This window comes from Acanthisitta chloris, unplaced genomic scaffold (genome assembly GCF_000695815.1).
Source record: "Acanthisitta chloris isolate BGI_N310 unplaced genomic scaffold, ASM69581v1 scaffold34899, whole genome shotgun sequence".
NCBI classification, from domain to species: domain Eukaryota; kingdom Metazoa; phylum Chordata; class Aves; order Passeriformes; family Acanthisittidae; genus Acanthisitta; species Acanthisitta chloris.
The window spans coordinates 1,126-18,429 of record NW_008691481.1 but is presented as its reverse complement, the minus strand read 5'-3'; the positions used below and the strand labels follow the sequence as shown (position 1 = coordinate 18,429).

The 17,304-nt window shown below is 37.7% G+C and overlaps 1 protein-coding gene across 1 annotated transcript in view; it reads left to right on the top strand.

Moving 5' to 3' along the window:
• The window catches only part of ANKS6 (ankyrin repeat and sterile alpha motif domain containing 6), a gene marked incomplete at its 5' end in the record, with an annotated part of 34,849 nt that extends 22,759 nt beyond the window's left edge, over nt 1-12,090 (top strand). Inside the window, 5 exons of the mRNA XM_009082239.1 lie at nt 1,262-1,375; nt 3,133-3,200; nt 4,524-4,640; nt 5,534-5,630; nt 11,986-12,090. Of these exons, the coding sequence (XP_009080487.1) occupies nt 1,262-1,375; nt 3,133-3,200; nt 4,524-4,640; nt 5,534-5,630; nt 11,986-12,035 (446 nt within the window). The remainder of the gene's footprint in view (nt 1-1,261; nt 1,376-3,132; nt 3,201-4,523; nt 4,641-5,533; nt 5,631-11,985) is intronic.
• Nucleotides 12,091-17,304: the final 5,214 nt, after the last annotated feature.

Sequence of the window (17,304 nt, the reverse complement as noted above, 5' to 3'; positions counted from 1 at the left end):
TTCCTGCATTAACTGCCTTTTTGCTTCCCAAAAGCTGTTGTTCCTTCCATTTAAAGGGAAACTGGTATGATGTCAAAGCTAGCATTGGGCATGTAGGTAGGCCACTCTTAAGTGACTTCCTTCCTTTCCCTCTTCATGGGTTAAACCCTGTTTTCACCCCATGCTGAGGGTAGAAAATGCACTTTCTTCACATTAGTGAATGCAATGAAGCACATATTACAGAAATACATTTTTGATTCATAGCAGGTCATAGGTACATGCAATTGATTTTTAAGAGCTGTAGTGCATTTATTTTTCTAAGTTGCAAAAATAACCTTATTTTGACCTATTTTTAACTTAAGGTCATAAGAAAGAATGATAATGTTACTACTTTTCCAGTAAGATTACTACCTTTTAAGTTAAACTTTTAGGTCTAAATTGCAACACTTTATTGTAAAATGTCATGTTGCTGCATTGGAAACAGGATATCAAAAACTTTGTTTTCTTCTGTAAAGATCTCAAAAAAAAAAAAAAGTGAAAAAATAACTTGACTCAGAGTCTTTTAAATAAGAAATGGAGGCACTTTATCTGCTTTCTGCAAGAGGCACCTTGTGCTATTTTTGGTTTTGCTGAAAGTGTCTGTATTGATTTTGGTTTGTTTTCATTTATGCTAACTTTGTCCATGGACACTGTACTTCTATTTGACATAAAGTGAAGTGATATTTGACCCTCTTTCTGTCCTCTTCTTATGGGTTAGCTGTAACATAATCTGACTGCTGGAGAAAGTCCTTTCACATTTTAGTTAGTGCCATTTTATAATGATGGCTTGACAACATTAGAGTTGTCAGCTTAGAAATATATAAAGGGAGGAGAACTTACTGTTCAATAACAGGGGGAACTCCCTAAGCTCTCAGCTGTTCTCATCTCACCTGGTGCAGCTGGGACTTCGTGACTGCACCACTAGTGCCTCTGTAGCAGAGGAAAGGTTTTCAGAAGCCCCCGTAGCTCTGGGTTCATTGTGCTTATAAACTTTTGTACTTATTTTGTGCTTTTGGTCCTTTAATTCAAGGGCTTCTCTTAAGATGATTTGATTCAGCAGCAGCAGTACAAGTGCTTATAGGCCCAACAGTAACCACAAGAATAAGTACAGAGGGTCTGTAGTATTAACTATTGTTTTTCTTTCAGGTAAACTTAAATGAATTAGAAAATTGTTTTACATTGAGTATTATTGAGAAGGAACAGTAGGCAGCAGGGTTCAGAGATGTGCTTGGTTTCTTTTTAGGCAACCACTTGGACCATCAGCAGCTTGTCCCTATTCTGAGAACCAGTGATGTGGAGAATCATGAAAGACGAAACCATGTGAGAGTAAAAGGAGGCTCTGAAAACTTGGAAAAAGGTAATCTTACCTTACTACTACAGAGTAGTACAAATGGAGGTGCTGAATAGGAGTAATGTGGCAGAAACAGTAAGAGCTCCAAGAACCTTTGCTTTCTCCAGGGATGTAGGTAAGAAGACAAGATATGAGTAGAGCAGATGAGAGTGATAAAGCAAGGGAGAAACAACATGTTATGCAAAAATTGTATAACTGAGAGGTTTCAGGTTTTTTTCAAACTTAGTGTAATACAGGAGCTGGAAGAGGGGAAGAAAAAGAGAAAACATGCAGGGCCTACAGCTGAAAGCATTCTTTCTGTGGATGGAAGGTGTTTGATATTATAGTTGTTTATGACAACAAGACTGTGGGCTCAGGACTCCCTAAATATTTCTTCCCATATCACAGCCTACAGTTCAAGCACAGCAGCGTGATGAAAAATGAGGAGACTAACTAGCAGCATAAAAGAAAAAAGACATTAGTCTAAAGTCCTCTAATGAAAATTATGTTTTCTTTATCTAAGATAGTATTTTTCATCAAACAGTGTGGATAAGTTCTCCTGCTGTGTTTTTAAAACTGATTACCTTTTCCCATGGATTAACCTCAGGGTGCTAAAGCTTTTAGTCTGAGACCATGCCAACTATTGCAAATCATGTTAAGCATACCAAGTTAATTGAACTTGAGGTTAAAAAAAAAAACATACCAAAACCCTATCAGAAAATAAGACTCAAACTAGAATTATTCTCTTCAGTTTTCTGTGGACTCTTCCTTGTAAAGAAGGAGACTTCCAGAGTAGTGCATAGAATTGTGTCCATCTCAAGGCACTTGATGCATTTTAAGAAGCTTAGGGAGTGAGATTCTCTTTTATATTTTTTCTGGTGGTGAAAGAAAGTCAGTCAAAAGACAAAGAAGTGAAACAAAAGCAAAGTGTATTTGGGACTGGACTAGTGATGTCTTTAAAATGAAAGTTTGTATGAGGAATATTAAATATAGTTTTGTTGAACACTGTAATCATTCGTGTTCTTCATTTTGACTGTGACTTCTTAGTTTAACTGTCCACTTTGGTACTACTGGGGAAAAAAAATTAATCATGTGTGACAGCAAAGCAATACAAAGAAAAACTTAATTGAGAGAGGTAGTGTGTAATTAAGAGAGGTAATGCCAGGTTATTGTAAAACTGCACTTCCTCTTCTTAACTAGCCACATTTTAAGTGTGTGGGAAGAGTCACTGTCAGGTCGTCCAATTTTTGATTTCCTTAGACTTAAGCCAATATTCAGTGCTCTTAGCCTTGGAAGGTAAGCTTATAAAACCTAAATTCTGTCCAGTTCTCATCTTTGCTGAACTTGAGCCATCTGTGTTGAAGATGCCTGGATGTCAGGCACTTAAGGAGAAGTTCAGATAGACCTTTGTTATATCAGTGACTTGAATGAGCATTCAGTTCTTTGCCTGCTTGAGAAGTTTTGCTGTCTAACCTGCGTGATCTGTCATCCATTTGGGCCAAGCACCCGTGTTTTAGGCATTGAAGTGTCTGAGTTGTCCCTAGTGGTTTGGTTTTGTAAGGTCCTTATAATGAGGAAGAAATTAATGAGGAAGAAAGGGCAATACAATTCAAAGATTTTATCCTAGTGAGGTAAGACTAGATAGAATTCCAGTACGTGGAAGTACATGGTGTGAATATAGTAAGCCAATATTTTAATTTCTGATGGAGAGTAAATTAATATAAAGATCATTAAAATCTTTCCTGATCCATGGTGGAGTGTTCTTTTTTCTTTTTTAATTGCAGATGAGCTGACTGGCATCCTTAAAAAGTTGTCACTTGAGAAATATCAGCCTATTTTTGAGGAACAAGAGGTATGTCTTTTTTAAAAGGTTCTTTTTTTTTTTTTTCTACTGTTTTACAAATATAGGGTGCAATACACATTGTATCAACATTGTGGTTCAGAATCGCAAATTTCAAGTTTTACAACCATTTCTGGTTGCAGGGAGGACCTTGAAATATGAACCAAACTATATTTGTGGCATTCTCCAGGCTACTGCAAATATCAGAGCTTCTTACACTGAACATATAATTTTTATATAGATAGCTGCTTCAGGTTGCTTTTTTCCCCTCTCTGTTTTTATGCTCTGCTTTTTCTATATATGTCTATATCCAATGTAGTTAAACAGTTTATAGGACATACTGTATCATCCCTGGAATCACAGCTGGAACCTCATTTGCAGATGGAGAGCAGCAGGGTGTGAGTCACCAGGATGGCTGCATTGTCTTCTTTTTCGACTATGAATAAGCAACAGAAAAATTTAAATTGGGGAATGTAGACATCCTTGTAGATGAGGTCTATGACAGTGACTTGCTGAAGGATGCAATGAAAGGAAATATTGCTAAAAATAAGTAAAATGAATTCTTTTCAATGTTTAAGACAGTATCAGATGTGAGCAAATATTGTGTGTTTGGTCAAAGCAAAGAGTAGTGAATGGACATAAAAGAAATTGACATACTACACAGAGGTCAGGATTCAGTACCACAAACACAGAATATTTAGCTTCATCACAATACATTATTACTGTTCCCCTGCATGACAGGCAAGGGAGCATTGTGTAGAAATTAGTACACTCTGTGTGTGACAGTTATATCAATATGAAAAGTTTCAGGTATTTGTTTTTATCACAACCTTATGGATGTGCTGTTACAATAAAAGTTGATAAATTAACAAAACCTAGGTTCTTCACAAGAGATGGTAGCAAACTACACACAATGTTCTGCAATTCCAAAAGTACTTGAGGTGGGGAGAGGGGAAGAAAAGAGGGGGAAACCTGAGGCTTATTCAACTAGCTGCTACTATAGGTAGAGGAATTTTTGTGTAGAATATATATTCTGTATTAATAGAGATTGTCTGAAAAAAAGTTAAAAATCCATTAATATTTTAAATGTACTATCATAATTACTTGAATTATTAACAGCAGATTAAAAATTTTGTGGACAACAGGGTGGTAAAATGTGTACCATTTGGTGCTGGTAATTAATTAAAAATTTTTGTGTGCATGATATTTACAGTAAGTCTGTATAATTTAAAAACACCCAAACCCACTTTTTACCTGTAATAGTGAATCTTTGCTTAGGTAAATTTGTCTTACCTTTTTTTTCTTTTTTGTCTTCTTTTTTTAATTTACATGCAGGTAGATATGGAAGCTTTCCTTACACTTACTGATGGTGATCTGAAAGAGCTGGGAATTAAAACTGATGGATCGAGACAGCAAATTTTGGCAGCTATTTCCGAACTGAATGCAGGAAAGGTACATTTTGAAGTACTGTACTTAGTAAATTATTTCAAAGTTTTCTTATATTTTTATATCAACACATTTTGAAATTCAGTTGCAGATATTAGTTAGAAAAGCCAAATTAATTTTTCCAAACAAAGTATTTAATGTATTTGATTAATGAGAAATACCTTCCTTTGTGTCACTCTGCACTCTTCGATTAACTCTTTCCTAATCCAGTGAAGAAGCTACTGGTAACATAAACATGAGCAATATTACAGTTACTGAATATTGATTTCAGTGATGCTGAAAGAATCATCTGGCTGTGACAGTCCATCTAGAGATAATAGTGTAAGAGGAAGGGTATCCTTTGTTTAGCCTATCAGTTTTTGATTTCTCTATGATTAGGTAAATAGCACTTCTCTCATTCTTTACACTTGTATTACCTTTTAATTTTATACTGACATAAACAAATGTGCTAAGAATGGCATACAGTAAGCAGTGTTCTTGTCAGAGGGATTTTGAAATGGACCATGTTTTTAACTAGGCCTGCTGACACCTCCCATCTGCTTTTTTAGTTTTGAGGTCCATTCTCTCTGTAATACTGAAGGCATGAATAAACAATATGTAATTTTTCTAAGTTAAGATCAACAGCAGTAAGTGATTAGGCTAAACATTAGGGGAGGTGGATGATGCTCCATGCTATAAAGCTGTGAAGATTATGATGAAAACATTGCTATTGCTGTCTGGTAGTTTCAGGAAAAGATTACTACAAGGTTTTCTAGAAATCTGTGAGGTAAGGACTTGATCTAATTTCTGATAGTATATTGAGCATAGACACACATATTTATACATTTTTTGTGAACTCTTAATAAATTCAATTTTTAAACAGAAATTTAAAAGTACTTTATTTAATTGTTCTTTTACAGGGTCGAGAGAGACAGATTTTACAAGAGACTATACACAACTTCCACTCTTCCTTTGAGAGTAGTGTTAGTAACACACGACCGCCGGGTCATTCCCAGTGTAAGTAGCACCTGAAAGTAACTGAAAAATGTAAGGATACTTTTATATAATACTGTCTAGAAATCAGAATGTGACAAACAAGGCAATTAACTGCTTTTCTCATTAGTGACTAATATGTGTCCTTGTCTCTTGCTGAGACTACAGAAGATTTCAACGTAAAAAGGTAGAAGTATCTGTAAGATGTTTATATGCACTTCAGTACTATCTGGAATAAACATATTTGTTATGTGTTACTAAACACAGAAAATGGATCTAAGGATAGCAAACTGGAGTATACATTATACTATATATAGTGTGTGTGTATAGCATCAGTGGGAGGTGTGTTTCTGTATGACACAATTTACTTTTGCATACTCTTTCTAGTCTAGGAGTGTGCTCTTTCTGTGATCAAGTGAAATAAATATATTCAAGATTTACAATTTAGTGTGATGGCTTAAGTAGCTATGTTAAGTATGTATTTATGTGTGTATGCATGTAGTTATTCTGCATAGGTAATATTTTTATATGATTGTCTGTAGTTGGTTTGTTTGGAGTACATCTATTCCAACCACCAGTGCTAGCCAAGCTGGAGAAACTGCCTTTTAAAATGTAGTATCTATAACCACAATGTACAGGGAGGTGTTGCTGACCCGTAACTAGTGAATACTTTTATCACAGTCGCAGATATAAAAGTTGCAGATCTCTGTCCTGCCAGCCACCTGAGCCAAAAGCAGATATGCATCTGTTACTCAAGGTTGAGGAATGGGGCAAAACCTATTCATATGTGTGCTCCTATATTCATGCTTTAGGAGAAACAATGAAAACCATTGAATTGCCTTGAGAAGTTCACCATGTTTAAAAGTGCCCCTTCTTCAATTGCTTATTTTGCTGCTTGCACCCACTCACAAAATAATTCAATTTGTATAGGGTCTGTGTTAAGTAGTACTGAGGTATGGTATGCGTTAGGAGACTAATGACGAGCAAGTCCCAGTTGTTCCAATCTCAGTCTGCTGAATATCAGTACATATATGAAAGCAGGTGCTAACTGTAGACCTACTGGTGGAAAACTGAGCATTGCTAGGGTAGTTAGTGAATGTAGTTAGTTTCAGTATTATGTGTAGTCTGCTTGGCTGAAAGCCACTATCAGGTGTCACTGTATGCATTGTGCAGTTTACTTCCTATTCTCAGGGTAGTCAGCATGTGTGGGAGCTTCTGCATCTCTTGATAGCATCCATGACTTGAAGTGCCTCTTCTGTATGTGCTAGTAGGTGAGCAGAAGGTGCTGTTTGGGATTTGATAACATGGTGCAATGGACTGGATTAATTACTTGAGTACTGAAGAAACATGAGAGATGTAGTCTGTCTCCAAACAACGTGCTGAGGATAACCACTGAGCTTAAGTGTTTTGAAGACAGCAAAAGACAGTAATAGTGGCCCAGAGTTGGGGAGAGCATCCTTTAGTAAGAATGGAAGCAACAGTTGCTCCTGCTGACCGTTTGAGAAGATGCTGCAAGGAGGCTGACATCAGGGATGTTGCTTTTGGGTTTTTGTGTGTGAGCGCTCCATGAATTAGATTTGGCTGTGAAACAGGAAGAGAAGCACTGACAGAGAAGGAAGATGAAGAGAACATGTAGATAAAAGAAGTTTCTGCACCAGATAAGCTGCTTTTTATCATAAAAAGTAGCAGTCTCTGCAACTTGAAGTAATTTCCAGGATTGTGTAATATTTTAGAGCATAAGAGCAGCTGTAGCAAGTCAGAGCCAAGATACATACAGTTGTTTTCAACTTTTTCAACCAGTTTCATCTGACATTGGTGTGGAGAGCTGCTTGCTTTCATTTGCTGTGAACTTGCCATGTCCTGACTTCTTTTAATCTTACTGGATCAGAACATACAGTGGGCAAATATTTCCTCTTCGCTGCTTTCATGCCCCTGATGATTTTACAGATGACTGTGATATTCTTCCTCATTCATTTTTTTTCCAGATGGAAGTCTTACAGGCCGCTTTGTCATTTCATAGACCATAGTTTTTCTGACCTCTCCTCCTTTTCTACTTACTATCTTTTCAGACTTGGAAGATACCAGTGTAGCATGCAGTATTCAAGATGTAGGCATAGTGCAGATTTACATGACAGTGATGTTTGGTTTTCAGTTGTGTTCTCTCTTTTCAGTTCTCTTGCCCTTTCTTAGTTATTTCTGGTACTCTGCTTTGTTGACTGTAATCAAAGACTGAATTGGCATTAATTGGAACTACCTCTTATAACCCAACTGATCTACTGACTTTGAGCTCAGAGCCTGTAATTTCATATAAGTACACATACATCTCTTTTTTGATGTGCCTTTAGCTCATCAAATTTTGTTTCTCATCTCATTTTTGGCCACTGATGTCACATGAAGTCATTTTGCCAGTCTTCTGTTTGCATTTCTTTTTATTTACACAGATAACTTAGGAAAGTTTGTCCCTTCACTCTCTATGCCCTTTTGGAATCGCATATTGAATATTCTGAGTCCTCATGCAGATCCCTATGAAATGCTAGTGGTGAATCTCTCTGCTATGGAAAAAATCACTATTTACTCCAACCTTCTGTCCTTTGCCTCCCTAACAGATTATTTATCCACACAACAGAATTTTATTTTTACACTGTGGGTTGCTTATTGTCTTAAAATCTAACCTTGGACTTTGTGAAATGCCTTGTCAAAATCCAGGCATCAAATGGACCTCTTTTATCCACAAGACTTGTTTGCATCTTCAAGGAATTCCAGGAGGTTGGTGAGGCAAGACTTTTCAAATCTCTTTTTGATTGTTTTCCACAAAGTTTCAGATTATTTCTTGCAGTTTTTGCTAATCTTCTTAATATTACTGTCCATATCACTGATCTCTGTTTCCCTGCATCTCCTCTTGAACCATTAGAAAAAACTGGCATAATTTTTATTCATGCTCAGTTATGTAGCAATTTAAACAACCTGTGCTTTGTATTCAGCAGTTCAGCTGCTTAATCTTTGTGTTTCTGTAGGACATCTGGCTTAGCAGTTAGTTATTACTGTCTTTGTGTGTTTGTTTCATATTCACGTTTTTTTACTAGTACTTCAGGTTAAGGTATTTTGGACTCCCACATCAAGAAGGCTTCTTAAATGGGAACCTTCCCAAGTTTTTCTGTGGTGACTACAACTAGTTTTTCTGGTGTGAACTTACTTCTCTAGCTTGTTACAGTCTAATCATTGATTGACATAATGACATCTGTAACTGGCTGCCTCCTGTGGTGTGCTTGAAAAGTAATATGTGAAATTTTTATGGGTTTTGCATGGTCCACAACCACTCATTTCTTTACAGCTCTTCCTAGAAGCCTGTCTGGACACCATTAGCAGGAAAGCCATATTGTGGTTTGCCCTTTTAGAAAGCTAGATGTAGCTCACAGGATAATGAAAACATCCTGCTCTTCCAGCTGTGTGGGTATCACTGTTTTCCACACTGTCCCTGTGATTTCCTCAATATTTTGCATAATTTTAAAAGCTCAGTACCTTAATCAGAATGGCTGCCAGCATAGCTCTGCTTTTATGAAGTATCCGGCCTGTAGGTGTGTAAAGAAGAAAGTGAAATACAATCCAAATATATTTGTTAGACAGAAATGGTAATGTAGATTATAGTCATGGGAGGTTTGTAGACTGCTTACCATCACCAAGCCTGCAAATGTCTACACTTTTACACCCTTCTTCTCCATAGTTTCAGTGCCCACTTAGCTTTACTTCCCCCCAAAATGCCACAATCCACACTGCCCAGGCTCAGTCCCTCCCCTGGTACCACTGGGTCAGGAGCTGTTGCTGCTTGTCAAACCTGGTGGTTTGATGGTAGGCAGCAGAAATAGAAATGCATCTAGATGAGTGTTTGTAGAATGGAAAGGATAGCTGCAGTGATTATTTGCTTTCACTCTTCTAAGGAATGCAGTAGGAGAACATGGAGAGGCAGAGTAAGTAAAAGCAAGACCATCAGAAGTAGAGGATTGTAGTCGTGTAACTAACTTCACACAAGACGTTTGTTTAGGGAAGATCCTGCAGTTTCTTCTGGGTGTTTTTTGGCAGTTCCTAATCAGTTGCTGACTTGTTGTATCCTCAGGTAGCATCTGGTTGAGCACCTCCTGCTGAGATCATTGCTTCTGAGCTCCCTGTGATACTACAAGAACGCATAGAAAAGTTGTTGAGTGTTTGTTGGGTTTTGGCAGATCAGCTGTTTCAATTATAATAAAGCTCATGGTTGGGAGAAAGATTCTTTTGTACATTAGTTGTTATGTCATCCCTGGGGCTGGAAGTGGGATGATTCTGCATTGTGGAAAACAGCAGGCTTCAACATATGTTTGCAGCCTGTCAGAAGGACACTGAGATTCTTTCCTCCTCATCCCATGCCAGGGATACTAGGTTAGGCCGTGGGAGCTCCATACTCCAGTCCTTGCCTGAACTGCATAGGCAGATGGCTGCCCTAACTGCACTGTAAATAATGTAGTGGTTACTGGACCTGTAAGCCATTAGGTTTGGAGGCACCACGGTATTCTGAATAGGCAAACAGTATTTGCATGGGGAGTGTTGCTTCCATCTCTTTTTTTAATGGAAATGAATTGGTCGTCTTCAGAAAATTCTGATGAAGTCAATTTACTCCAAGAATCAACATTATGGTTGGTTTTGAGACTTTGGTAGTTTTCAAGGAAAAAATTATGTCTTGGAAGATTCTCAATGCATGCTAATCAACCCGTCCTTGATAAGAGAAACTACTAGAACGATTTGCTTCTTCATAACCCAGTGAACTGTGTCCAACAAAGAATTAGCTTGCTGCGTCACCATTTAGAGCAGATGCCCAGCCTATGGAGGCATGAGGCAAAATGACTTCTCTGTGGAACAAAATGTTTCTCCTTTTTCTGGACCCCAAAGAAACAGCAAGTGGCAGCATAAAGTCCAAATTTCTGAGGAAACAGGATTTAATAAATTATATTACCCCAGGAAATATTTATGTTTGTAGTTTGAGGTGACCTTTTTGCTTACATGATTCTGGTAAAAAAGAAAATTGAACTTTTTGAATGTCTAATTGCCAGGACTGTTTTGTTTGTTTTGAAGGTGCATGTCAAGATTTGTGCAGTCGTCAAGTGGATAATTAAGAGGTTGAACAGGCAGTGGTCTGCAGGTTAATTGAAAGTAATGACACCAAAGGACAGAGTGCAGCTCAGCACAAACTTGCCAAATCAGAAATGGAAAGCTGAAAAATGTTCATGTGGAGTCTGTTAAAAAAAAATGGGGGTGGTAGAACAAACCAACTGAAATTGTTTCCTCCAGAAGAGTAGAAATAAAAGTGCTATGTGCTGGTTATAATAGATATGTAAGGAAGTGTCACATGTTAGATCTGTGATAAAAAATGGAAACACTTCATGGAAGCTCCTTTACCCAAATCTGTGACTTGTAACAGAGTTTGCCATTTCTACAAAATTGATATGAAAAAAGCAAGACAGCATCCAAAGCTTGTACTCTGAAGGGCATAATCTTTCTCTCTTAGAGCATTTCTTAACCTCAATATGAAAAAGATCCAGTAAGATTGGTTGGAGGCAAAGCTAACTGCCAGTTAGCTGAGTTTGCCTTCTAATGCCAAGTTTATTGAAATGTTTGAAATAAAAAGATGAGCCTTGTCACTTGGTATAGGTGTCCAGCTCTCTCCCCCATCTAAACATAACACTTCTAGCAGGTGGGAAGAAAAGAGAACACCCCAACATCTGGCAGGGGCAATGAATAAAGGCAGGATTTAGATATCAAAAGGATAAATTAATATTGTCCAGACAAAAGTTAAATGAAGAGTAACTCTGCCTATGATGAAAAAAAGAATATGATGCCATTCAGTCTATAATTTGCAGAAATTCTGGTCTTCTGGTTTCTTTTTTCATATTATAGTCCGTTGCATATTGATAGATACTTACACATGTATCTGAAGATACAGAGTTGTTTGTATATTTACTTTTCACTTTGGGATGCAGAGTCAAAAAGATCAAATGGAAGTTACCCAGAGGAGGGAGTTAGAGATTGTAGAGTAAGAAGTAAAAATAGTAGCAAAATCATTATAGACTTAAAAGTAAAAATCATACAGGATTCAGGTAGTTGCTTGCTGAAAGGTACACATTGAGAAGAGAGGGATACTGGAGAGGTTTGTTGAAGTAAATGATGTTTTCATATGTGAATGTGACTTTTCATACCGTATAGGAGACAGCTTAAGATGAATTATTGGGTCAAATTGTTAGATTGTGGTATAACAATTACATTGGGAAATTCCAGTAGTTGTGGAATTGCTGTCTTTAAAGCTATGAGTCTTGCTGGTTGAAGTTTTTCAGACTTTTTTTTTTTCCTCTTACAGCACCTGGCTGCTCTCTAAAACCCCAAGAAGCTGTTTCTCCTAAGAGGTAGCTACTGGAACAAAAGATTTATTTTTTTTTCCTTATGGTGAAGTTTGGCATCTGACTGAGTAAATCCAAGTGTACAAATGAAAATTTGAAAATTTAGTCCTAAGTACACCTGCATGGGCCTTTCTGCAGTAATGTGCTTAAAATACAAAAGCCACGAAGGATCAAAGAAAATAATAAAGAGGTTACTTTCATGGTTCAGCCTAAGTGTTGAATTGTTCAAGGCATCAGTGGTCTGGATTTGAGAAGAACTAAGTCAGAAGAGCAGGAAGAATCAATGACCATACAAGAAGATGGGTGTTTTCATTCCACTCTTGCTCATAGATGAAGAACCCATAGGAGATCTACATGGGCACAGTCAAGAACAACAAAAGGAGGGAAGAAGGTGTGAAAACCACCACAAGTTATGACGGTTTCTGATGGAGAAATCTATAAACTGAATATGCCTCTATTGACTGGATACAGATGAAGGAGTCCAAATTGAAAATGTAATGGTTTCATGAGAAGGAATATAATGGAAAAGTAATGCTGCATTCTTCATTAACCAAAATACACTTCATCTATTCAATATTACGAGGTTAGAACAGCAATAAAAGTAAATATGAAATACCTGTTTGTAAAAATAGCACTTTATTTGAAAAAATGCATAATCTGTCACCAGTATTTAAACAGAAATAGTGTTAAAATATTTTATATTGCTGATTGGTTGAGGTTTTTTGAGAATAAAACCATTTAACTGATACTGACTGGGTTTTTTTTTTTTAACAGTAACACTAGCAGATCCTTACAGTGCATTTTTATAACTTAATTTTGAAAGGAAAGTTATAGTAGCTATGAGTCAAAATAACTTTCTGTGTAGTAAATAAAAGTTTTTGTTGAGTAATTAAAATATAAGTCATCAGAAACCTCTGACACTATATTTATCTTTCTGAAGGCTCACAAATAAGTAACTTTCAATGTGAGTCCAGGAGTACTACAGGTAAAAGCAAGTAGATCTTGGAGCTCCTATGCAGAGAAGCAATCTCAGGTAATTACTTTGGTGCCTAATTAAAGATTTTACATTTCTCCACCCTCCTCACTGTACTGGTTTTAGTGGAATTTAGAGTTTTAAATGGAACACATCGCTGTCAAAGGAGGCCTACAGGCACACACGTGTAGGCTCTTTATGTTTACCCAACAAGCAGAAAGGGTTCCACAGATGTCCCATCAACAAGTCCCACCACCTGAAGGCTTATTTCTTAAGGGTGGTCTGTTCCTTCTGCCTGATTCAGCTGCCATCATAAGTGGAGAAACAAAACAGATTGCTTATCATGGCTGCTTTTTCTGGCTTTGAGAGAAGGTAAGTCTGAGATGGACATCTGCACCGATGTGTCTGTGTGTGAGAGCTGACATGCATAGTTGTTTAAACTCCACTGTAGGCAGTGGAGGTCTGGTCAGTACCATCACTGGGACCTCAAACCCAGTATCTCACTGGCTTAAACCAGATGTTTGATTCAGTTGTCTGGACATTCACTGGCACTTGTGATGCACTAAGGCATCCAAAGCACTCACAAGGGGTGCCAGACCTGACACTATGTGAAGGTTATGATCAGGTTGTTTGTTGCAGTCACTTGGACAGAGAGACCATTCAGAGATGGAGACTGAAAGTGTATGACAAACCAGGACAGGTCAATGAAATGACAAAGGTGAAAAGCTGTTTCCCATTTGCTGTTCATTTTCTGTCCTCCTTTTTAGTTTAAATGAAAATCTTTGTTAGGAAAGTTTGCTTACTTCATAGTGAAAAGTGATACCTTCTGGGTTTTGCCAAAGAAGTAAACACTACAAGAAACAGTTCTTGTTCTAATTCATTCTGGAGTTATGGATTTGACTAATGTGTAGTTGTTAATCCTAACATTTTGCTGAGGAGTACTGATATTACAAGAAGCTTTTATAAGTTTCTTTCAATTATTTTTTCCCCTGCACTTTGAGCATTAATTGTGATCAGATTTTAAATAAAGATTCTTTGTTATGTGGAAATGATTCAAGCAGTCATCTGTAGTATTTGTCATGCTTGAGCAAATGCCTCAAGAGCCAGGTAGCTTCTCAAGGGAATAACTGCAGTTTCCAGAGCGAAAGGGAACATAAATGTTCATACAAACAGATTTCTTTAATACCAAGATCAACTTAGTTTAGAATTGCTTGGCTGGTCTGACTCTGACACTAATAGCCTCAAACTTGCCACTTCATGATTTTATTTTATTTCAAAGCCCTCTTGGCAGTACAAGGGTACATTTAGTGGGAACAGGCTTTGTCCATTAAAACCAAAACTTCTTGTGCTATATTTAAAGCTCATTTGGAACACTTAATTTCCAGTCTCTTAGAAGTTTGTATTGTTGAAATAAACTGTTAATGCAATGTCCTCCTTAAAGTGTCACAGCAAAGACTTGTTTCAAAGCAATTTTTTGCCACTTGTCATTCACAGCATTCCAGTGTACATTAAAATTTAATGGAGTTAACATGCAGTCGTAAAAACAAAAGCAAACAGATTTTTGAAGTATGATTGCCATATTCCCAACATTGCATCTATTGCATTTTAATTGGCATCTTACTCCTCTCAGTTCTCATCTGTAGGTGTGTAAAACACTCATAATGGGTCTGTCTGGTCTTGAGGGGAGTGCAATATTGTGGCTGTTAGCAGAGGGGCTAGTGCTGTGCTGGATCAGGGTTCTTGAAGGTCATAGATGGCTAAATGAATGTAGAAAAACAGGCTCATTCAAGACACGTCCATTGTAAATAATATAAAAATATTCTGTGCTCACACATATACTTGATTCATGGCTGTGAGTTCTTGTTTTCAGTAAGCTTATGCAATTTGTTACCCTGCAGAGTCAGTGGCCCCCAATTAGCTGGTGCAGAGATTTCTGTTTTTCTGAGCTGTGGAACAAAACCACTGCAATGAGAGAAGCCAGCAAAGTGTAATGGATGTGATCACTATGGGTCTGATTTTAACTGTTCGGAGTGGATTTCTTCATACATGTTTTTTCCAAGTCACTCTCTGATGCCAGTTTGTCCTAAAAAGAGAAAGATGGAATAAAAGGAAAACAAATTGGAAAAGGAGAGAGATGCACAGGTAGTATTTTTGCTAGTTGGGATTTCTGGTTTTCTTTCCAGGATCTGCTTCTCCTTTAGGCTGTTTCTTGAATAGTTGGAATTAATATTGAATGCCCTGGGACTGACTCACCTCAGCAGCTCAGGATTTCAAAGCACATGCACTTTTTATCACAGGCTTGGTTCAAAATCTGTTGCTCATATAGCTTTACTCAGACACAGAGCAAACAGAAAACATCATTCTCTATGCTAGTAATGATAAGGTGTATGTAGAGGTCCACCTTTCCAAGCTGTTTGGGCCACAGAATACAAAACAAAGCTCGAATTTATAGATGTTCCTAATATATTGTGTTGTTTATCTCCTATCGTGCATTTTAATTGCTTATTTTGTGCATGTGACAAGCACACACACAAACTGTAGTCCTTAATGCCATGGATGCATTTCACAGAATCACACAATGGCTGAGGCTGGAAGGGACCTTTAGTGTACACCTTGTCCAATGTCCACCTGCTCAGGCAGACCAGTTACTGCTGGTTGTCCAGGTCCATGTCCATTGCTCTCCTCATCCACTGAGACAGTCATAGAGAGCTATGAGGTTGGTCAGACATGATTTCCTCTTTGTAAATCTGTACCAACTACTCGCAAGCACCGTCTTAAAATAACTAGGTTATTTAGTCACATTCCCCACAATCTGTGTGAGGCTGATCGGTTCTAGTTCCCTGAATCCTCTTTCTTGCCCTTCTTGAAAGTAGGGATGACATGCTTTCTTCCATTCTGCAGGAACCTTGCCTTATCATCACAACTTTTGAAATTGTTTAATTGAAAGTGTCCTTAGAATGACACCAGACAGCTCCCTCAGTACTTGTGGGATGCATCCCATCAGATCCTATGGGCTTGTCTATTTCATACAACATCTCTTGGAATGCTATGTAAGGATATTTTGTCATCTACATGTCCCCCTCTGACAACACTGGAGTATTGTGCATACTACACCTCTACTAGTCCTTTGATGGTTTATAGACATCCTCTTGCACTGAATTTCATAGTGGTTTGTCAGCTCTATTCCAAGCATCCCATTATTTTAGTAGCATCACAATAGCATTCATGGTTACCATTCTCTGGGCATGCTGTGTTACTTCTTAGTCTACACTGTGATACCTAAACTTTGGGTTCTCCTTTAATTCCTTAGACAAAGTGAGTGAACAGCTTCCAGCTAAAATTTGCCAACACTGTTTTGTGTTATCAGAATTCAAGCAAACCAAGCATCATCATGAAGTGGGTGAGGGTCAGTTTTAAAATGCTGAGACACTGATGAGCTCTGAATATTCTGAGAAAAAGGATCTAGTACGTACTGAAGACTGCAATACTTCCTAGCCTGACCTAACATCACTCTTGCCATGCTGACAGGTGCAACAAAGCAAATTCATTCAAATAAATGCAGTTAGGAAACAAGCTATTAGATTTTGAAACAGATAGCAAAGAGAATAGCAATAATCAAATGCCTCTTTTAGTGTAGCCACATGTGTTTTCCTGTATTTTATCCAGATTACAGACTGTAAAGTCATGGTGACTAGGCATATGATTCATCCAGACAGACAGCAGATCTTGGCTGGGTATATCAACAAAAGTAAGTGACTTGATTTAGCTTGCTTATTATTTGGAAATTAGCAATAGCCTTCTCATATGTTAGCCATTATGTACATGTGTGTATTTCAAATTAATCTGGGAGAACTCTGCCTAAGCATAGCATGACAACACCTCATTTCTTTCCTGGAGACAACATGCAATATATATAGGACAGGTTGCACAGCCATTTCACAAAAATGATTGTGGCTTCATGAGGAAATCAGGAGTAAGAAAGTGATTGGAAAGATTGGGCATGAGTTTACCAACTGCCTGACCAACCTGATTGCCTTCTATGACAGGGTGTCTGTATTTGTGGTTGCAAGGATAGCACCTGCACTTTTGCAAAGCTTTTGAGACCATGTCTCACAATGTTTATATATCCAAGGTGAGATACTACAGTTTGCATGAGTGGACAAGCAGACAAGTAAAAAATTGTTTGAATGCTCATCTCAGATGATATCAGTAATAGTTCATGCTTTGCTTGGCAGCCAGTAGTAAGCAGGGTACCTCAGTGGTTTATCCTGCAACCTGTCTTCTTTAACATCTTTATCAATGACCT